The sequence below is a fragment of the Halichoerus grypus genome, chromosome 15 (assembly GCF_964656455.1).
Source record: "Halichoerus grypus chromosome 15, mHalGry1.hap1.1, whole genome shotgun sequence".
Taxonomy (NCBI): domain Eukaryota; kingdom Metazoa; phylum Chordata; class Mammalia; order Carnivora; family Phocidae; genus Halichoerus; species Halichoerus grypus.
This window is the reverse complement of record NC_135726.1, coordinates 10260846-10282923: the sequence shown is the minus strand read 5'-3', so window position 1 is coordinate 10282923 and position 22078 is coordinate 10260846. Positions and strand designations below refer to the sequence as shown.

General features: G+C 49.7%; 2 protein-coding genes across 4 annotated transcripts; both read left to right on the top strand.

Moving 5' to 3' along the window:
- The first annotated feature begins 426 nt into the window (after window positions 1–426).
- On the top strand, window positions 427–11808 carry MON1B (MON1 vesicular trafficking associated B). 3 transcript variants are annotated; one of them, XM_036074813.2, is made up of 6 exons: window positions 427–1179; window positions 1594–1751; window positions 3924–4253; window positions 4740–5559; window positions 5932–6079; window positions 8434–11808. In XM_036074813.2, the coding sequence occupies exons 2-6, from the start codon at window positions 1604–1606 to the stop codon at window positions 8641–8643; spliced, it is 1656 nt and encodes a 551-aa protein (XP_035930706.1). In that variant the 5' UTR covers window positions 427–1179; window positions 1594–1603; the 3' UTR covers window positions 8644–11808. The 3 variants fall into 3 exon arrangements, with proteins under 3 accessions (XP_035930706.1, XP_035930705.1, XP_077919082.1); XM_036074812.2 differs by lacking the exon at window positions 427–1179 and adding an exon at window positions 1193–1377; XM_078062956.1 differs by lacking the exon at window positions 427–1179 and having other exon boundaries at window positions 1384–1751.
- On the top strand, window positions 9695–20548 carry SYCE1L (synaptonemal complex central element protein 1 like). The gene is made up of 10 exons (XM_036074806.2): window positions 9695–9764; window positions 15424–15486; window positions 16679–16738; window positions 16925–16999; window positions 17564–17611; window positions 17888–17942; window positions 18702–18765; window positions 19596–19665; window positions 19757–19832; window positions 20110–20548. The coding sequence occupies exons 1-10, from the start codon at window positions 9695–9697 to the stop codon at window positions 20546–20548; spliced, it is 1020 nt and encodes a 339-aa protein (XP_035930699.2).
- The last annotated feature ends 1530 nt before the right edge of the window (window positions 20549–22078 follow it).

The window sequence follows — 22078 nt, the reverse complement described above, 5'->3', positions numbered from 1 at the left end:
CAAGTCACAATTAGGGAACCCTTATCGGGAAGGGATGGAAGAGTTTACCCTTCAATTTCCTGACGAGAGAGCGCTCAGAGGTGGAGTGTATTTCTCCTGCGATTCCCCAACGTAAATGGAAATCCTGCGGGCATTGGAGCTGGGGACTCCACTCTGCCGGTCCCCGAAGGCTTTGCCCTGCGATGCTCTGGCCGGGGATAAAAACAAATCCAGCTCAGGCACGATCTAAACTAGGGAGGGCACCCTCTAGTGGGCGGGTCCCCGGCGGCGACGTCGCGCCTCCCCTCGCCCAGCCAATGGTAGCGCGCAGAGGCCGGAGGGGCATTTTCCTCAACCAACCAGAGCTCCTAGGCCTTTCAAAGCCACGCCTGCGTGTCCCTCCTTTAAGCCAGGACTCCTAAACCGCATAGCTCCGCCCACAGAGCTCTTTCGGAAATGAGGTCTACCAGGCCTTCGGCGGATCTGGGCAAACCCTGGGCGGCCTGCACATCGCCTTCGTAAGCTCACTCCCCCCCTCTCCATGAGCAAGCTTCCCTTTTTCCAGAGGCTGTCGAGCCCTTTGTCTGTCTGACTACAGAGAGACACACGAATACTTCCTACTTCTGAGAAGCCCGTCTCTCGCTTCTTTAGCAACCGAGCCCCATAGGTTGGCCAGGCTGCGCACAGCGCTCCGATTGGAAGCGGGGACTGCCCGTCAAGCATTTCCTCTCGGCACAGACTACTCCACTCCACCCTTCGCCTTTTCAGGTGGATTAGGGAAAGTGCAGTTGCCTCAATTCTGGGAGCACGCCTATTGGTCGGACATTGGTATCTATCGTGACCGAGGCTGTGAAAGTCCTCGAGCCTTCGATTGGGTCCGGGGATATGTCAGTCAAGATGGGCGGGTGCAATCGCAACGCAGCGCACAGTATTGGTGGAGCTACGGCGCGGCCGGAGCGGGTGCGGAACCGCAGGAGGAGAGCCGGCTTCTCTTGATTGGGCCGTAAGGGAGGCCCTCCGACTCCGGACTGGTTGAACGCGAGCCGCGCCCCCGTCACGCCGACAGCCGGCTGTAAGGGGAGCTGCCGGCTCGCCTGTGTTAGCCTTGCGAGCCAGGGCGGTGAGAGGAGTGCATAGGCGGTTCGCCGGGTCCCCAGCCAGACCGACGTAAATCCGGGAGTGGCGCGCGTCATCTCAACGGTGAGGGGACGCCAGTGGGCGGCGGGAGACAGGGCTCCGGCGCGGCGGAGAGCGAATAAAGCTCCGCAGCCGGAAGTGTCTTCAGAGTGGCGTCGTACCCGGAAGTGTGGCACGACGGCAGCCGCACCCGGAAGTGTGATGCTCCCGCTGCTCGGGAAGTGATGGTACCCGGCCAGTTGGGATACGGGGTTAAAACAGGTGTTTATGTCTCTTTATCCGCTGAAGCTCATTAGAACCTCCCTTTCCGGGAAATGTTGGAGGGTGCAAGTAGTTGGTCATGTTTTTGCTTGTCTCATCCTGTTGAAACCCGAGGGGAAACGAGCAGTAGGCATGTGTCCAAGGGGGCCAGGCTCAGTAGAGGCTTTTAAGAAGTTTCTTTTGCTGCCTGTCACCCTCAATTCCTTTACCCCACAGGGATGTGCAGATGGAGGCTGGAGGAGACACTAAAGCCCCAGCCCCTGGGGACGCGGAGGACTTGGAGGACACTCGGCTCCCCAGTGAGGAGGCTGGAGAGGGTGGAGGGGTTCACGAGGACCCGCCGGATCCTGGAGAGGGGGACCTGGAGAAAACAGGTATGTCTTCCCCTCACTAGGGTCTTGGAAAGAATACCTAGAAGGTGTCATTGTTGGGGGAGGTCAGAGGGGGACAAGTGAGGAATCTTTTGGGACTCAGGAAAGTGGTTTAAACCGCAGCAGGATCAGTAGGAGGCCATTGTGGACACACAGTGTAGTTTAAATCATTGAGGAATGAAAAGGAAATCGGTAGGTGTCAATGGATGTTCACTGGGGACTTGATCTGAGTTCAGGTCTTTGAGGAATCAGATTAGTTGGGGTCAACGAAGGGTATTGGGGATTTAGGATGTTTAGGTCAATGAATGACCAAAAGAAAGTTAATACAGTCAAAAGGAAACTATTTAGAAGTCAGTGTCTTTGGGGGCTAGGGTGTTACTTAAGTCATTGAGGTGGGAAAGGGGATCAGTGGCAACCAATGCGCATTCAGTGTTTACATCATTGAGGAGTCAGTGGTGAGTTGTTGGTGGCAGTCTTTAAGGAACCAAAAATTAGATGTTAGGGGTGATCATTGGTGAGGAGGCAGTGGACATCAGTGAGATTATGTGGAGAGTCAGAGGACCAGTAGGAGGGTCTTTGAAGACTTAGTGGATGTGTAAAGTTATTTGATGGAGACTCAATGGGAGTCATTGGGGAAACAATGCTTATTGACCACCTGGGAATGAGTGGATGTTAGTGGCATCATCGAGAAGGATGAGTGGACATCACTGAGAATAAATGGTGGGTGTGGGGGAGGTGTCTTTGAGAATTTGGAAATTATTGGCAAGTAATGGCAGGTATTGGGAGGGTAATTGGGAGGACAACATGGGGGATCGGCGAATGTCAATCAGAGAATGAGGGAATATGAGGTCATTGGGATTTTATGGGAAAATTGTTGAAATAATGGTTGTTATTGGGGGATCAGTGGACATTGACTGGAATAAATGGGAGAGGTGTCAAAGCAATCAGTAGGGGGCAGTGAAGTTGTGGGTTTTATTGCTGATTGTTAATGATGGTCATGAGGAAGGGCGGTGGACAACATTATCATAGTCCTATGTGTTAGTGTAATTATGGTGGGTATTTTTTTTTTAAAGATTTTATTTGACAGAAAGACAGAGAGGGAGGGAACACAAGCATGGGGAGTGGGAGAGGGAGAAGCAGGCTTCCCACTGAGCAGAGAGCCCAATGCGGGGCTCGATCCCAGTACCCTGGGATCGTGACCTGAGCCAAAGGCAGATGCTTAACAACTGAGCCACCCAGGTGCCCCTTGGTGGGTATTGTAAGGAGTGGAGTGGATTATCAATGAGAATAAAAGGAGGTCAAGGAAGTTGGAGGAGGTCACTGAAATCCTGGATGTTAGTGGAAATTAATAGTAGTCATTGGGGAGAAGGGAGAATTAAATAAAAGAGGGTCAGGGGAAGTTATTTGAAGTCTTGGATGTTAGTAGAGGTTCATGGTGGTCATGGTGGGGATGGAGTGCACATGAGGTAAAACAGATTGTGTGTCAGGGCAGTCACTGGAGGTCACTGGGGACCCAGGTATTAGTGGTATTAATGGAATAACTGGAATGTTAGTGAAAAGCAGCGGGCATAAATAGGAGGTTAGGGGAGGCTCAAAGATCTGGGTGCTAGTGGATATTCATGGCAGTCATTGGAAGAATTAGTGGTTATCACCAAAAATATACGTGGTTGATGAGGAGAGTCAATGAGGTCATTAGGGATCAGTGAACATCCATGAGAATAAGTAAGGGATTAGGGAGGGGTGGGGCAGTGGGAAGGATTTAAATGAGAGACTGTAGAGATATTAGTGGATGTCATGATGGCCAATGAGGGGTGAGTAGAGATACTAGGAGAATACATGAGGGGTCAGAGGTGTTAATGGTGGATCATTGAAGATGAAGATAATAATGGTTATTCAGAAGCAATAGGGTGCTTTGAAGACTTGGAAGTGGCAGTTATTGACAGGAGAATAAATAAACTCTAGGGACATAGAGGGTTCTGTAATGACAGTGAGAGATTGGATTGTTGGGGTTTTAGGGGGATCATGTGGAGGTCACTGAGGAGTAGAGGGGACACCTGGAGGTCTGTATCAGTATCACGGGTCATTGGGGGGCTGGTAGAGATTTGGTAAGTCCCTGGGCACATGGGGTTAAGGGGAGTCCACAGCCAGAATGACCCACCAGGATTTCCCTTTCAGAACCCGAGACGAAGGATCAGCCACCTGGCCTGCTGTCACCACTGCCCCAGTCAGAGGCCCTGTCATGCACCTGTGGGCTTTGGGATCCTGCGACCTCTGAGGATAGTCCCCTGGGTGGCCCCGAGAGTGGCTCTGGGGGCCAGGGTGGGGACCCCAGTGATGAGGACTGGCGCAACAAGCGAAAGCACGTGTTTGTGCTGAGCGAGGCAGGCAAGCCCATCTACTCCAGGTACGGTAGCGTGGAGGCACTGTCGACGACCATGGGCGTGATGACAGCCCTCGTGTCCTTCGTACAGAGTGCAGGGGATGCCATCCGCGCCATCTACGCTGGTGAGCAGAGGTGGGGGAGAGGGAGTGGGGGGAGCAGGGGATGGTGGACAGGAAAATGGCTGGCTGGGAGACTCTCCACGCAGCCCTCCGTGTATGTGGCTGGCTGGCTAGGCATCTCTCTATTGTCCGTCTGTTTGGCCTGCTGGGTTCTGAGTGATTAACTCCCCTGGACCCGAGTCACTGGCTGGATACTTCTGTGACTTTGGGGGCTCTCTGCGTGTCTCTGGGTTTCCGTGTCAGTCCTTGTTCTGTCTTCCCCTGATCCATGCTGTGTGTCTAACTGATTCCTTGACCATCCCATCATGTCTCTACGAATAACCCAAACTCCCCCCAGTTGTCCTTATCCTCGTGCAAGTGTGCCACAGAGCGACCATGTGAGCTCGGGCCGGGAGTGCGTGTGTTCAGGGACAGAGCAGAAGAGCCCCGCCTGAGCCCTCCAGTGGCAGCTGACCCATCTCTACCCCCTGCCCCCCTTCCCTCCCCCAGAGGACCACAAGCTGGTGTTCCTACAGCAGGGCCCACTGCTGCTGGTGGCCGTGTCAAGGACTCCTCAGTCAGCAGCCCAGCTACGCGGGGAGCTGCTAGCCGTGCACGCGCAGATCGTGAGCACGCTCACGCGTGCAAGTGTGGCCCGCATCTTCGCGCGCAAGCAGAACTACGACCTCCGCCGCCTGCTGGCCGGTTCGGAGCGCACCCTAGACCGGCTCCTGGACAGCGTGGAGCGGGACCCCGGGGCCCTGCTGCTGGGCGCCGTGCGCTGCGTGCCTCTGGCTCGCCCGCTGCGGGAAGCCCTGGGTGCGCTGCTACGGCGGTGCACGGCGCCCGGCCTGGCCCTCTCGCTGCTGGCGATCGGAGGCCGGCTGGTGACGGCGGCCCAGGAGCGGACTGTGCTAGCCGAGTGCCGGCTGGACCCAGCCGACCTGCAGTTGCTGCTCGACTGGGTGGGGGCGCCGGCCTTTGCGGCGGGGGAGGCGTGGGCACCGGTGTGCCTGCCCCGCTTCAACCCCGACGGTTTCTTCTACGCTTACGTGGCGCGCCTGGACGCCATGCCGGTCTGCCTGCTGCTGCTCGGCACCGACCCCGAGGCCTTCCATGACATGGCCACGTGCAGGCGCCTGCTGGAGGAGGGCATGCACGGCCTTGGTGCCATGCGGGCCCTGGGCGAGGCTGCCAGCTTCTCGAGCGCCCCAGCAACCAGTGCTCCCGCCTACAGCGTGCAGGCTGTGGGGGCGCCCGGCCTCCGACACTTCCTCTATAAGCCGCTCGATATCCCCGACCATCACCGCCAGCTGCCTCAGTTTACCAGGTAGGCCCGGACCCTGTGGGCAGTTGGCTGGGCAGGAAGCCTTATCCAACTAAAAGGTTCAGCGTCTCATAGCCATGAGGTGGGAGAGAGCCAGGCATTCTCTAGGAGGATGGAATCGAACGGGTGCCTGTCCACTGAGGGAGGCTCAACCAGCAGCCTCACGGAGTCCCTCATTCTGGTGAAGAAGAGGGCCCCAGTACTCACGGAACCCCCCGGTTGCTGGGCCAGCTGGGCCTCCAACCACTGAGAAACCTCAAGTCTAATGGGGCGGCTGGGCTCCCTCATTTAATCGAACTCCCTAGGCTGAGGGGACACAGGCGAGCCAAGCAAGCCTCTGGTTGACCTTGGCCTCTCCTCCCTCCACCCCGGCAGCCCTGAGCTGGAGGCCCCGTACAGCAGAGAGCAGGAGCGGCAGCGCCTGTCCGACCTGTACCACCGTCTGCACGCGCGCCTCCACAGCCCCTCCAGGCCCCTGCGCCTCATTTACCACGTGGCTGAGCGCGAGACGCTGCTGGCCTGGGTGAGTCGGCTGGGGGTCTGGAAGAGTTCGGTCCTGACTGGAAGCCTCCTTTTCCTCCACTCTGTCCACTCTGTCCACGCCTTTGCCTGCATCCCTGTTCCTACCACTACACAGGTGTCTTTGAAACTCATAAGGATTGCACGGTCTACAACCCTCCCGTACCACTGTTCTTTTCCTTGTTCCCCCATTAGCTACCAGTACAGTGTCTCTGACTTGGAAGAGGTCCCATTAACAACCATCAGCATGCCTGTTGTTTTCCCAGTAGCCCTGCCTGTGTGTCTACCAGTTCAGTTTTCGCTCTGGGAGTCCCCAGTACTCTCGAACACTACAGGCTTGGTCCCACCCTGTGCCTTCTACCTGGGGTGTCCTTCCCTGGGGTCTTCAGGGCTCCTCTCCTCATTCCCATGGGTCGATTAAGGGTCAGCCATTCAGGGAGCTTGACCAAGGTGACCCCACTGGAAATGGCACCTTCCCTCAGGCTCTGCCATTTGGCAGACATGTATTAAATCATTTATTGTATGCTTATTGGGTGTGAGGCATTGTTCTCACCCGAGGATTATATTATTTTTAAATTTTTTTAACTTCCATTTCCAAGCAATTTTAGACTTACAAAGAAGCTGCAAAATAGTACAAATAATTACTATAAATAGGTTCTTCACCTAGTTTCTCCAGATGTTAACCACAGGAGCTTATTAAAATCAGGAAATTAACATCAATACAACAACATCTAATCCACAGATTTCATTCAGATCTCACCAGTTGGCCCACTAATGTCCTTCTACTGGTCCAGAATCCAGCCCAGGATCTTATGTTGGTTTATTTATTGTTATCTTCTTAGTCTCATTGATTCTAGAATCCTTTCTCAGTTTTTTTTGCATGTCCCTGACACTTTTTTAAAGAGTACCAGCTAGTTTGTAGGATGTCCCTCAACTTGGGGTTTTCTAATATTTTATCATGACTGGATTAAAGTCATGCATTTTGGGCAAGAATATCCCAAGAGTGAGTGATATGCCCTTCTCTGCACCTGATCAGGAGATCCACAGTGTCATTTGTCCCACTGTTGATGTAACTTAGATCACTTGGTTAAGGTGCTGTCTCCCAGATTTCTCCACTACAAAGTTAGTGTTTTCCCCCTTTATAATTAGTAAATATCTCGTGGGGATTATGTCAGGTTTCTGTTTTCCATCACACTTTCATCCCCTGATTTTAATAGCCATTAATGATTCTTGTCTGCAACAGTTACTGCTCTGGTGTTTGCCACGTGGTGATTTTTGAACTCTGTCATCCCTTCTACATTTATTCGTTGGGATTCTACTACTATATGGAAGAACTTTTCCTCCCCCTGTTTATTTGTTGAATTTTTAATTTTATAGCAATATGGTCTCATGGATTTTTCTTTAAGTCAGTGGGCTACAAGCCTTTTCTGTCATTCATTTTGGTGCTCAAACTATCTCGATTTAGTCGGGCTGGGCCCTGTGTCTTTTTTTATACGTCTCCATCGCTGTCTGAGCATTCCTGTTTTCTGGTACACGGCGTTCCAGGCTCGTCATGTACTTTCTCTGTGCCAGTCCTGGAATCAGCCATTTGTCCAAGGAGTCCTTGTTCCTTTTGGTGGAGAATGGCATTTCAAAACCAAGATATGGTAGGCCCAGGATTTTAAATTGGGTTGTCAGGGGATGACTCACTGAAGAGATGGCATCTAAGGGGGAGGTAGTGGGCTATGTGGGTATCTGGAGGGAGAGGGAAAGGACCGTGCAAATGCTGTGAGGTGAGACAGAACCTGTATGTTTGAGGAATAGCAGGGAGAGGTTAGAGTGGCCTGGAACAGAGTGAGTGAGGGGGAGAGCAGTGAGAGGGGTGATACAGAAAGGTATAGTGACCTGGTCAGGTTAGGTCTCTGGTTGGTATAAGGATTAAATTGAATTAATCCTCCTATCATGCGCAGGCTACAAAGGATGAAAACAAGTATGTGGAGCTGAGAACAGAACCTTGTATACGACAACTGCTCAGTAAATGTTAAGCATTGTTGTTTTCCCCGGTCCACAGATGAGCAAACTGAGATCTAGGGAGTACGCACATACACACACACACACAGACACACACACACACAGACACACACACACACAGCCAGCGGCCGCTAGATCAGCTGATTCCTTGGCCCTACTGAAAACCCCTGGCCCACCATGACACAATATGAGTTTACCAATTTTAGCCCAGTGACCAGGTAGCACCTGGTGGGAACCCTTGCCAGATGGGTTTTCCAAACGAGACGGGCATGGGGCTCGGGTGGGGTGGACAGGACTGGGCATGGTCAGCTCTGGCCTAACTGACTGTGTCTCCTCTCAAACCTGCAGGTGACTTCCAAGTTTGAACTCTATACCTGCTTGAGCCCCCTGGTGACAAAGGCAGGTGCCATCTTGGTAGTGACTAAACTCCTGCGCTGGGTGAAGAAAGAGGAGGATCGACTCTTCATTCGTTACCCACCCAAGTACTCCACACCCCCAGCAGCCCCAGCCGCCTCTACAGACCAGCCTTCCCATAACGGCTTGTTCCCTGGACCCTGAGAGGCGGAGTTCTCAGATTGGGCAGTGCTGAGAACCACCACCTTTGGCTTTTACCTTCTGTCTCCACCCTGGGAAAGGGGCAGGAGGGACAGAGGAAAGGCTGCTTCCCCAGCCCCGTCATGCTCCTCCACCTCTGGGAAAATCCTTCGGCCCCTCTGCCTCACCTCTATCACTTGGATGATGTTCCTCTGTCAGGGGCTGTCTCCTCCAGTCCTGGGCAGCACACCCTCTGTCCTGCATCAGGAGTCTGCCTCCTTGATGGGCTCTCAGCCCTAAGTGTCTAGGCTTGGCCAAGGTCCCTTGGGGTGGTCCACAGGGGCTCTGGAATTGGGAATGCATGGCCAGCCTTCATGAAAGGCTTAAAGAAAGAAACAGTACATAAAAGACCTAAAGTCAGTTCCCACAAGGACATTCCTTTGCCCTTCATGTACTTCATCTTTACCTGGTCAAAAGTGGCCCCCATCAACATTGGCTGCTGCTGATACCGGTGAGAAGGTGGCCTCCAGGGCAGAACACCTGACTTCACAGGTGGCTGAGATCCAGACATCCTGCATGGGAGGTGCACTCGGCTTCTAAGGCTCATTGAGCTCATTCGTCAAGTGCAGAAAACCTCGCATAGGCTATTACGCGAGGATTTGTGAACGAAGGGGGACTCGAACTCCTGGGTACCACCGCACAGCTCATGTATATTTGTCTCGGACTTCCACAACCTGCACCACACGGCAACCCAGAGAGGGCAAGGCTTCCCTAGAGTTCGTACGTGTGTGCACAGCACTCCCTCCTCAACCGACCGAGACCCAGTTGTGCCCGTTCCCCTACACTGGAGCTGGTGGACGCGAGGTTACGCATGCGCGCTAACTGTCGTTCCGGGGCCCGCGTCCGTGCCTGGCGGGAGCTGAACCCTCACTGCTCCTCCAGCCTGGTCGACTGACGAGCAGACGCGCAGTGCACGCATGCGCGCTGCAGAGCCTGTGTCCCTCGCGTCGTTTTTTTGGTTTTTTTGACCAGTCGTCATCCAAGGTGCACGCAAGCGCAAACCCCGCATTGGGAAATGTCGGGCAAGTTGGAGCCTTTGGAAATGGAGGCCCCCGAAGTCGTAGAGGAGGCTGAGGAGGCTGAAGGTAGGGAGGGCGAGCCAGCCGCTCCCTGGCCAGGGCAGTCGGGAGGGAGCCTTGTCCTGTTACAGTAATGAAATATTAATAGTGTACTAAAAAAATTAAGCTTTTTATAAAAACAAAAAACTGTTCACCAAAGGGGAGAAAAATAACGTGCATATTCTTATCGTCTAGATTAACCCAGCTTTATCTGGTATATTGGTTTAAGTGTTTCGAAGAAACAATAGACTATTTCAATATGCATTTCTTCAGACAAAAAACGGGGATGGATGTCGTCACAAAACCACTCTGCTCCTGCCACACCGAGGAAAAGCAACAGTAATTCCCCGGCATCATTTCACACCCAGCCCATATCGCATTTCACATGGACTCTTAAGTCTGAACGAGAGTGGCCTCTCCCATGGATGGCTCCTTTCCTTGGCGCACTTTGTCGATAATGACACCCCGACCCTAGTGAGGGGGAAGGGATTGCTGTAAGGATAATTAGAAATTACCGCGAAGCCAGAAGAAGAAACCCTCCCAATTCAGTGATCCACCGCTATGCCACTAACTCTTTTTTTTTTTAATTGTAGACATTTTTGGAATGTCCCAAAGTACAGCAAATAATATGGTGAAGGCCCATGTACCCACCACTCTTGTTTCAACAGCTCTGGACTTTCTGCCCTCCTTTGATCTATCTTTGTCCCCCTTCCTGCACACTCTTTAAACCACTGTATTAGTAATAACATTTGGACTGCATCTTTCCAGATCTATCTATGCAGACACCAACAATAATTATGATTGTTCACTGGTTTATTGTTATTTCTCCAGCACCTAAAACAATGCTGCTTGGCATATAGTAGGTGTTCGGTAATTTTTTTTTTATTATTGTATGAATAGTAACTTTAACTGGAAGAGCTCTCTTAGGTTAGGGCTATACATCAAGGGCCTTCAACAAAGGACATTCAGAAGGAAGACAGATGCAAATAGATCTCATTTATTAAGCACTTACTATAGCACTTAAAATAGTAGCAGCTGTGCTAAAAACTATTTTCGTATCAAGCTTTCAAATTAGTCAAAATTGAAGTTCTGATTAACTTCACCAGCAAAGGGGAAAATTGAACATGTTAAGTATCATTTCTAGCCCATTGAAAATGGCTTTAAAAAGAGAGGGATAAATCTAGTTCTGATTACTCTGTAGGGAAACAGGCTCTCTTTTGCCTCACTCAGAACTGACCAGTAAAAGCTTTGCTAGAAGCAGTTTGGCAGAATTTTTAGCATCTAAAATGCTATTCCATATCTGTAGTCACCATGCTTGGTAATCATAAAATGTGCAGATGTGTGGACCATGAAGGATCATTGGAGTGTTGTTGATGGAAGCAAAACGTGAGGAGCAATCAGGGAAATGTCTAGATTTAGATATGTCCATGCCTATTGTGGAATGCCTGTGTGGTGGACACTTTTTAAGCAGTAAGAAAACAATAAGATAATTAAAAATTAATTTTTAAAAGAGTAAGATCATGGTTTATTGACACAATGAGCTTCAAAGGTGATCATACTTTTATGAGAGAAAAGCAAGTTGGGATTTAAAAAAAAATATTAAAAAGACGGGCAATGTCAACTAGAGCCCTAGGTATATTGCACAGTGTCTGAAGGCTAAAGGCCTAACTAATGACTCTCAACAAGGGACTTAGGTTTTTAGGAGTGTGCAAAGGTGGAGGCATTTTTGTGATTTTTTTTTTTTTTCTTTCAGGAAAATGTAGTGCTGTATGATTTTAAAATAGAGAAATGAGGAAATTTTGAATGGCATCCAAGGATCATATATTAATACTGATCAATATTAAGATCCCGGTTTTGATGGTTATACTGTGGTTACCTGGCAGAGTCCTCCTTTATTTAAGAAATATACACTGGAATATTAAGGAAAAATGGGCCATGATGCCTGCAATATATGGTACAGAAATGCTCACAAATGAGAAATCTAATACAAAGGCAAATAGGAGCACTGTGGCCTTTTTCTACCACTTTTATGTACATCTGAAATTATTTCAAAATAAAATGTTAAAAGGGACTCATGCTGTACAGACTGTTTTGTAATATGGATTTCTCAGAAATTTTTATCAAGATGTTAGTCGGGTTATTTAAGAGATTTACTGATCACTCATGATGATTCGGACTAGAAATGAAGTGGAGAGGAAAAATACAGATGGAGCTTTTGCAGAAATGGTTACAAAAATCAGCTGTAAAAGACATGGGGACAATGGAGAAATCACATTTGTCTGGGCACTGGATGATACTACATGATGATTGTTAATCTTAGTGTAATGAGAGGATTGGAGTTATCTAAGAAAATGGCCTCAAGTAGTTGAGACTCTCAATGAAATATCTGGGGATGAAATATCATAAAAGCATAGGGCTTCCTTGAAAATACCTCAGCACAGGAAAAACAGCTGAAGCAAATATGGATGAATATTAATGACTGTCAGATCTCAACGATATGCATAATCAAGAGCTCATCAGGTGTCCTCTCTATTTTCATGTGTGTTTGAAAATTTTCATATGCAATACTACAAAGAAAATAATTAAATACTTCCCCTTGTTAATAAAGTAGCTTTAATTTTTTTTGTTTCATTTCCAAATATTAAAAGAGTATTGTAGAAATTAAAGTCTCAAGAGGAGACATATCCGTTATTACGGATTATATTGGAGAAAGGCAGGAAGATTTAGGGCCAACGAGAGAAAGGGAGGTTTCATTTTTAACTTCACGTATTTTGTAGTGTTTGAATGTTTTGGGGGGTAAGAAAGTAAAAAAGCAATACATGAAATACATTTTACTAAAAGATCTGAGTGTGTTCACCAAACTGTTGGCAGTAGTTACCTCTAGGAAGGGAAGTGACTCACTGAAGAAGGGCTTGTTCCTGAGAGGAAGCTGTTACTTTTTCATCCATGTTTTTCTACATTTGTCTATTAAATAGTTAAAAATTCAAATGCAAAATTAACTTAATGCATACTAATTTGTAAACGATTTGAGACCAGACATGTAAAGAAAGTGAACATACCACCAAAACGCCATACCACCAAACATTTTACCAAAACTTAAATTTACAACATGATTTTTTTTTAAAAGACTTATTTATTTATTTGAGAGAGCGGGTAGGGGCGGGGTGGGGGTGGGAAGGAAGAAGGAGAGAAAGTCTCAAGCAGGCTCTGCATTAAGTGTGGAACTCAACATGGAGCTTGATTTCATGACCCTGAGATCAAGACCCGAGCCGAAACCAAGAGTTGGAAGCTTAACAGACTGCACCACCCAGGCATCCCTACAACATGATTTTTAATGGCTACAAAAGATTTCATCCTATGAATGTGCTATAATTAACTAAAATATCTTTAGGTTGCTTCAGTTTTTTAAGATTAGAAATAATGAGCAACTTGCCCACCATTTATTTCCTTGAGATAGATTCCTAGATATGGAATTTCTGATCTAGAGGATTTGAGTAATTTTTTTGGTATTTACTACCAAAAAGGTTGAAATGTAATACTGGTTTTGCCTATCAGATTGGCACAAATGAAGAAGTTGGAAAACATAGTTGGCTGCTAAGAATATGGGGAAGGAATCTTTTATGGGCCTGCTTGAAACAAGTGGAGAGCAATTTCATAAAACCAGTCAAATTTCGTAATACACATGCTCTTTGATCCAGCAGATGGCCTAGTAGGAATTTATCCAGTAAATATTCTCCCATGCATACACAAAAAGAATGTATAGGGATGGTTTTCTTGTTGAATTGTGTCCCTCCCCAAAATTTATGTCTATCAGAACCTAAAAATGTGGTCTTATTTGGAAATAGGGTCTTTGTAGGTATAACTAGTTAAGATGAAGTCATCCTGGATTAGGATGGGCCCTAATCCAATGACTGGTATCCCTATAAGGAGAGGAAAACTTGCACATAGAGAAATACACAGAATGCCAGGTGAAGAGCCAGCCTACATCAGGTCTGGGGCAGAGTGCTGGCTGGGTTTGAGGTTTGACCCCCAGCCCAGGCCATCTGCAACTAAAATACTATGTATGACCCATTGGTCTGTTTGGTCTGTTCCAAATAAAAGAGAACTTCTCCTTCCTCCAGCCTGGCACGCTCCTGCCCCGCGTGGCCACCTGCATGGGAGCTGCTGCCTAGGCTAAAATTAGGTAGAGAAATCACAGGACTGGAAATGCAGAGTCTTCCAGATGACTGGAAGTCATCTCCATACAGAGCCCTGAAATTGGGACTGAGAGAAGTTAGAGATCTCTAAAAGGAAGATCCATTTTGTGGTACTTTGTTATGGCAGCCCAAGAAAACTAATACAGATGGTCACTGTGGCATTGTTTTTAACAGCAAAAGAAGGGAAACAACCTGAAGATCTATGAGTAGGGGCCTTCTCTTAAATTATGGTCTATCCGTTCAGTGGACCATTATGAAGCCACTGAAAAGAATAAAAAGATCACTGTATACACAGTCAAATGAAAAATAAGATGTAGAGCACCATTTATGGCACAACACCACTTAAATAGCATGAGTGGACTTGTGAATTTAATTATCTCCAACTACACAACAGATAGCTTGTAACACTAGTGGTCTCTTTGAAGGGGAAGTGAGGAAGTTAGGGTCTGAGGAGGAGGGATTTTGCACTGTAACTGTGAGTAAGCATCTCTTCTTTTACCTTGGGACTATCAGATGCGTTTTGTGAGCTGCCTTTCGTTTTCTCTGCCCAGTGTTCCTTGGAGAGGAGTGGGTCACTGGACTTTGACCTTTTATCATTGATTTCAAGAGTTTAAGATGTTAACATTTTTCCTGTGGGTTTTGTTGTTGTTGTTATAATTTTAAAAGTAACACAGGCTCATGTTAAATACATGTAGAAGTATCTATGGTGAAAAGTATCTTTGAATCAGGTTCCAAATAAGGTCTTTTCCTCACAATTGAATGATATACACGTCAAGTTTCTTTTAATCAATAGAGGTTCCCCTCTCCCTCTTTTTTTTTTTTTTCCTTTGCATTTTATTTGTTGAAGAAACCAAATTGCCCTGTGGTGTTTTCCAGCCCCTGCATCCCCATGGTGTCACTTAACATGTTTCTCTGGCCCTTTTATTTCTTCTGAGTTGGTATTTAGGTATAGAAACCTGGTAAGATTCCTGGGTTGTTTTGTTTTGGTTTGGTTTGATTTGGTTTTTGGCAAGAATCCTTCATAAGTGGTGTTGTGTTCTTTCGTGAGGAGGCTCATAATATCTGGTTGTCTTCCATTTCCTACATCCATTAGTCCTTTAAGAATTTGCAAATCGTGACCTATAATGATTTCTTTAAAAATTCATATGCCATCTTTCTGCCCTTCTGCATCAGTTAGAACTTCATACTGATTTTAAACAGCAGCAGTGAAGGTGCTGTTTCATTTCATTAAGGGAATGCCTGAAGTGTCCTTTGACCTCTTAGGAGAAGCTGACCATTAGGAGTCCTGATTCATCCAGCACACATCAGAAGCTCAGGGGCAAGGGACAGGGTCTTGCAGGAGCCCTGCTCTGGCTGGAAGCCTGCTCCCCCAGCCTGTCCTCAGTTCCAGCCCAGGGCTTCCACAGAACTCGCTGCGCCATTCTCCCTCCCTTCCCCAGATGGGCCTGGACCTTTCCTCCATCCTGTAATTCTTGTTTTCATCTCCCCAGGGCAGACCAAGTCTTTGAAGATGACTGAAGACCTGCTGGCAATGGTGAAAAAGCTGCAGAAAGGTCATGTATCTCTTTGTGTCTGAGGCTCAGCCTGGGGTTTTGAGGCAGGCAGATGTGGTTCCAACCCAGTACCCTCATCTCACATCCCTGGGAAATTATCCCATTATGCATTCTCCCTCTTGTTCAATTTAATTCTTTGAACCAAAAGTACAGCTTCAAAAATCAAGAAAAATAAGGGAATGGACAACCCTACTCTCTTACACACACACACACACACACACGTGCACCTGCCATCCATGTCCCTGGCTTAAGGGCTAGCAGCAACTATTTTTAAAATTCTTAGGTATTTTTCCAGAGATTAAAAAAAAAAAAAAAATTCCTGGGTGTGTATTCTTTGTCCTCCCTTTTTATATACAAATGGCAAATGGCAATGCAAATGACTGCACCTTGCTTCACTTGTTGAGGGGGCCTAGGAGCCAGCGTACATCAGGGCTGGGGCAGAGTGCTGGCTGGGTTTGAAGTTCGACCCCCAGCCCAGGCCATCTGCAACTAAAATACTATGACCCATTGGTCTGTTTGGTCTGTTCCAAATAAAAGAGAACCTCTCCTTCCTCCAGCCTGGCACGCTCCTGCCCCGCATGGCCACCTGCATGGGAGCTGCTGCCTAGGCTAAAATTAGGTAGAGAAATCACAGGACTGGAAATGCAGAGTGACCATAACTGTCTCCAGTAAAATGAAGACCCTCAGGAATGTGTTAAGTCATAATCAGCACCTTGGAGAGCATTCACTCTCCTAGAAGTTTCAGGAGATGGGAGTTGGTGGTCTCAGAAGACCAAGGACTTGAGTTTATCAACTCCAGCCACTCCAGAGTGTCAGGAGTTGGTAGTGAGACCCAGCAAGGGTTGGGAAACTTTTGCCCCAACTCTGTGCTGCTGACCTTGAAGCCAGAGAGGGATGAGGAGGAAGTCATCTCCATACAGAGCCCTCAAATTGGTACTGGGAGAAGTTAGAGATAGTTCTCTAAAGAGAGCACCCATGTTGATAGCATATATCTTCTTTCAATGTCTGTCTCGCCCATGCAGAATGCAAACCCTGCAAGGGCCTCTTACAGAGCCCAGCACACAGCAGGAACTCAATAAATGCGTTTTGATTGCCAGTATCAGAGACACTGTACCAACCCCCATCCATCTCTATCTGCCTTAGACAGCCAGGCACCTATCTTCTCTGGCTCAATCTTTCTTTTGTTTTGCAGAGGGAAGCCTGGAGCCACAGAATGAAGACCTGATTAACCGGATTAATGAGCTTCAGCAAGGTAAACTCCAGGACCTAGACTTCCTAGCTAGCCAGGAAGAACCTGGACTTTGAATGCCACCACTTCCTCATCTATAAAATCCAGGCACCTCCAGGTTGTTGAAAGATGAGTGTGCAGTGTCACAGTGTGCAAGAGAATAGCAAGGTTAGAGGCTGCACTCACACAGTGTCCTCTTCTTTGGCCCAGCAAAGAAGAAATCCAGTGAGGAACTGGGAGAAGCCCAAGCTCTCTGGGAGACCCTGCATAAGGAACTGGACTCCTGTAAGTAGGACCAAAAGAGGGACCCACAGATCTTATGAGCACTGCTGATGTTCTCTGCACACCTCAGGGTCTTGGCATGGGCTGTTCCCTCCATCTGCAACACTCTTATCTGTATAATACCAATTGCCTTTTGCTATCTCAAGTCACCTTTGAGCTCTCAGCCCAAACTTCATTCTAACAGATCTACCTTGACGGCCCCATCTAAATATGGACTACCACCTTCCCTCTGTCCCTCCCACTCCCCTGCTTTATTTGTTTCTTCACAGCCTGTATTTCCACTTGATATAGTGTATTTATTTCTAGTCATCTCTCCCATTGGCATAAACCCTGTGCATTCTGCAGGGTCTTCACTCCTTTGGCACTTATAGAGAATGTGGACACTGAGGGGGAGATGCTGGATCAGGATGGTCCCCAGTGGGAGATGGGTGCAGGTGGCAAGAAGATACCTCCCCTGCCCTGGCACTGTACCATGCCTTCTGTAACTTTGATAAGCCTTTGCATGAAGTTGCAATGAGGGCACAGGATCTGGCCTCTGGAGGCTCAAAGTGTCACTGTGTTTTCCAGTGAATGGAGAGAAAGTGCACCTAGAGGAGGTCTTGAGCAAAAAGCAAGGTATTTATCAGCTGTTCTGTCTTCATTGTTCTACCCCATTTTACCCACAAAAGCCCACACTTCCCAGAATAGCTAGAGTAATCCCATTGAAACCTGAGTCAGGGTGTGCTTCCCTCTCTGCTCAGACCTTTCCCTTAGCTGCCACCTGACTCGAAGTAGACACTAAAGGCCTCCAAGTGCCCTCCAATGTGTGATATGATGTGGGGCCCATTACCTCCACCCAATCCTGACTCCCCAAGAGGTCACACAGGGCTCCCTTGGTTCCTCTCCCCACAGAGGCCCTGAGGATCCTCCAGCTGCACTGCCAAAGGAAGGAAAGTGGAGCTCAGAAGTAAGAGGTCCTGCTCAACTCTTCCCCACCTTATTTCCCAACCTGAAGGAGGAGGGAGCAAAAGCTAGGGAAAATATACCTTGGACACACACTCCTCGTTTTTCCTTTCTGTAAAATAGAATAGCTAGACAAGAGACTTCCCTGCTCATCTTTGATTTTGGTTGGTGGTGTTGAGATTAACTCACTCGTTTGATCATTCATTGCTAGTTTCTTTATTAAATAAATTTCACCCACTGTTGTTATTCTAAATCTTCTTCTATTGGCTATCCAGCTCTTCCACCATCCATTCATTTGTTTATTTATCTGCCCATTTAGGCCTCCAGTCATCCACTTACCCACCTGTCCACCCACTCACATTCATCCATTCATCCACACATCTATGCAATCCTTTTCCAGCCAGCCAGCCAGCCAGCCATTATGTCTCCATGTTGCAGGAGTGCACAGAGCAAATTTCTGTCCATAACTCTCAGGTCGCAGAGAATTGCAGACAGAAGAAGCTGGGGTAACTGCTGGGGGTAACCCCGGGTCCATGGCCCAGTGTGGTGCTGGTTGGGCATGGGAGTGGGGCTTGCATCAGGGAGTTTGTTGGAAGAGGAGCTACTGGAACCAAGGCTTGGAGGAGAAAGCCCATAAGGGGGCTCCTAGTAGAGGGAGCACTGGGCAAAGATCCAAAGGCCATCCAGAGGAATCCCCTAGACTGAGCCAGGCTGGATGTCAGTCCTAGCATGTATTCTCTCATTCCTGGCTGTTGGCCCCTAGGTTGCACGTTGAAGAACAGCTGGAGAATTTGATGGGCCAGCACAAGGACCTCTGGGAATTCCACGTGAGCCATCCTCATCCAACCACAGCCCTTCCTCTCCTGCTTTCAGTGTCTCCACTGACTGGCTCAGTGTCTACCCACTGGTCACCCCAACTCCATGGGATAGTTTTTGACTCCTTTCTTCCTCTTACCCACCTACTCAGCCCTTCAGCTTTTACCTTAAATTTAGCCACCTCTTACCATTGTCCCCATTGCCACACTGGGCATCTGTTGCCCAGACTGTTACAGTAACCATTGCTGAGCATCCTGCTTCCTTCCTGCTTACCTAGAGTTTGCTCCCCTTGCAGTGGCAAATACGAACCCTGAAAAGGCCATGGTCTGATCAACGTTCCAGGCAGGAGGAGACAGTGGGGAGCCAAAGGGGCCAAGTATTTGCTTGTCCCCAGGATAGTTGGGTGCAGGGGGAGGCATACTCAGACTCTAAACAAAAAAATAAGTAGATCATGTAATGTCAGTGGGGAAGGCATCCCTGAGCAGGTGACATCTGAACGCAGACATAAAGTAAGGGAGGAAAACATGCATGTATCTTGGTGCAAATGTTCCTGGAAGAAGGAAAGGCCAATGCAAAGGCCCTGAGGCTGAAGCCAGCCTGGGGTATTTGAGAGAGCAAGGGGGGGGGGAGGATGGGGGGAGAGAAGAGATGAGATTTGAGAGGTACACGGAGACATGGGGAGCTTTTGGAGAGATGTGTCCCTACCACCAGGCCACAGCTGGAACTGCACATCGAGTTAATAAATAGTTGAATGAATGAATGAATGAATGACATAATTCGGGTAAGGACTTGCCAAGGGGGCTGAGAGGACAAACGGACAGACAGGTCTCCTCTCTCGCAGATGTTGAAGCAGCGGCTGGCTCGGGAGATATGTGCCCTGCAGAGCAGCAAGGAGCAGTTGCTCACTGAAGGTGGGGCCCCCGTGCCGGGTTGGGGCTGAGGGGGCGGGGCCTAGCCCCCTGGAGCTCCTGGCCCCGCCCATGACGTTCCGCCCACCCGCAGAGAAACTGGCGCGGGCCAAGCTAGAGGAGGTGGAGCTGCAGCTGAGCTCGGGGCGCAACCTGGCGGTGAACGATGGGTGAGAGGGGCAGAGAGCAAGGGGCGAAGGGGAAGGAGCAAGGAGGAGGGCAATGGGCCGACCTTCCTCCGTCACCGCCTCCAGCCGCCCCTCCCGGAAGGCCTGGCGCTGGAGCGGGTCGGCGGGGCCTCTGGGGAGCGGCGCTCCTTGCACCCCAGCCGCTCGCGGAGGCTCCGGCCGCTTGGCGTCTGAGGTCTATGTCGGGATCTTGGTGGCTTCCTCCCCGCGCCGCTCCACTCTCGTTCTTTTCTTCCTCTCCGCGCCCCCTGCTCTCCAGGCTGAAGGCGGAGCTGGAGAAATTCGGGGGACAGGGTCCTGCCCTAATCCATTGCACCCCAAAGGACGGGGCCTGCAAAGGAGAGGTAGGGAGCCCGGCGATGCGGCGCGGGGGCAGAGACGGCGGGCGGGGGTGCCCTCGGAGTCTCTTGGAGAAAGCATCAGTGGGGAGCAGGGCGCCCGGCGGGGGACGTGACGGATTTAGAGTAAAGGCAGCCGCCGGCCTGCGTGCGGGGACGCCAGCGCCCTCGGGAGACGGGGCCGGCAGCCTGACTCGCCGCTCCCGCAGGCTGGCCCCGAGCGCCCCGGCGCCCTCCGCGAGGACCTGGAGCCGCCCCCAGAGCCCTAGGACCCGCCCGAAGCTCCCCACCCACACCCCCTTCGAGGCCGGCCGAGAAATAAAGGCGAGGATTTCGGACCTTCCTCCACCTCCTGCCTGAGTCTGTGCTCCCCCGGGCTTGGGGGGGGCGGGGGCGTGTCCAGGCACTCGGGGCGGGGCTTCGGCCGGGCTCCGCCCATCAGTCACGTGGCGGGCTCGGGAAGCTCAAAGAATGTTCGTGAGCATCACAAAGGACACGTGGGTGCCGAAGCCACCCCATCTCCTCGGCCTCACGTCGGGTTCCTAACTGTTTTACCAACAAGGGCTAGAGGGAACATGTTAAACACCCATGTAAAGTCCTGTCTGTCTCCTGTGGTTCAGAGTAAATTCCAACCTCCCAAGAACCCCTGCATTCCCCACAGAATCCCACTGACCTCTCAGCCTCCCCCTGCTCCCCCTCACACGTTCGGTTCCAGCCCTCTGCTTTTGCACCCTCTCCGAGCACTTTTTCCTCTCAGGGCCTTGGCCCTGCTGTGTCCTCCTGTGGGACGCCCTTCCCCAGGGCCTCGAACAACCGCAAGTCTGTTAAGTCTGTCAGCTGCCTTGGAGGCTGGCCTGGGGGACCCTACTTCAAAAGGCACCTTACACCAGGGTGCTGTCCTTGACTAAACATGTCTTCATAAAATGTCTGTGCTGGTCGTCCGCTGTGGGCCAGGCACCAGTGTTGGCCCTGAATTTAAATAGCATGGTCAGGGGATGTCTCACTGAGGGAGTGGCGCCAGAGCAGGGAGGTGAGGGGGCGAGTGAGGAAGGGAGCCCTGTGGACATCGGGGGAAAGGTGCCCCTGGCAGAGGGAATGAAGGCTGTGAGGTGGGATTGGGCTTTGTTGTGTTTGAGGAACATCTGGAGGGAGCCAGTGTGATGGAGCACGGTGAGGTAAAGAGGGGGGGTGGATAATACTGGAGAATTGCTGGGGACCCAGTCAAGTCGGGCCTTGTCTGCCGCCGAGTCTGTAGTGTTCCAAGGAGCCGTGGCCCCCAGCAAACACTCAGTATAGGTTAGCTATTACTTAGACCTCCGGCCCAGTGCCCGCCTGCGTTAGGCCAGCCTCCAAGGATCTTTAGGGAGGCTTGGTGTCTCTGTGTCACACAGATGGGACAGCCTGGATATTCTACTGACTTACTATTTTCCTCCTAGGATTCAAATCCTGGTTTCCCTGCTCACTTGCTGAGTAATCTCAGCAAACTGATTAAGGTCTCCCAAACTCAATTGCCAGATTTGCAAAATGATACCAACCGCACAGAAATTACTATAAACCTAGCCAACTCCTTGCTCCTCTAGGAAATCTCCCCTGAACCCACAGATAAGCTAAATTGCCTCATGTGGGTACAGTATAAGGCAAGGGTTGATTGGCCCCCCCAAATAACTCTGAAGAGTGGAGACTGACCGGCCTTATTTTTCTCCCTGGTTTCCAGTAAAAGCCCTGAAAAAAAACTGCTGAAGACAAATGCCCCTTTCAGTTATTGCCTGGATATTTTTGTACATGCATGAAATCCCCTGAAATTCCTTGGATCTGAAGGCTACTGATGATTAATTGTTAATTGTTTCTGTGCGCCGATAGTTCTTAACCGTTTTTCTTCTTTTCTCTCGT

Coding starts and splice junctions, on each gene's coding strand:
- SYCE1L (XM_036074806.2), top strand. CDS start 9,695: ATGTCGGGCAAGTTGGAGCCTTTGGAAATGGAGGCCCCCGAAGTCGTA. Junction 9,765..15,423: donor GGAGGCTGAGGAGGCTGAAG/GTAGGGAGGGCG, acceptor TCATCTCCCCAG/GGCAGACCAAGTCTTTGAAG. Junction 17,943..18,701: donor AAGGAAAGTGGAGCTCAGAA/GTAAGAGGTCCT, acceptor GTTGGCCCCTAG/GTTGCACGTTGAAGAACAGC.
- MON1B (XM_036074813.2), top strand. CDS start 1,604: ATGGAGGCTGGAGGAGACACTAAAGCCCCAGCCCCTGGGGACGCGGAG. Junction 4,254..4,739: donor CATCCGCGCCATCTACGCTG/GTGAGCAGAGGT, acceptor TCCCTCCCCCAG/AGGACCACAAGCTGGTGTTC. Junction 6,080..8,433: donor GCGAGACGCTGCTGGCCTGG/GTGAGTCGGCTG, acceptor TCAAACCTGCAG/GTGACTTCCAAGTTTGAACT.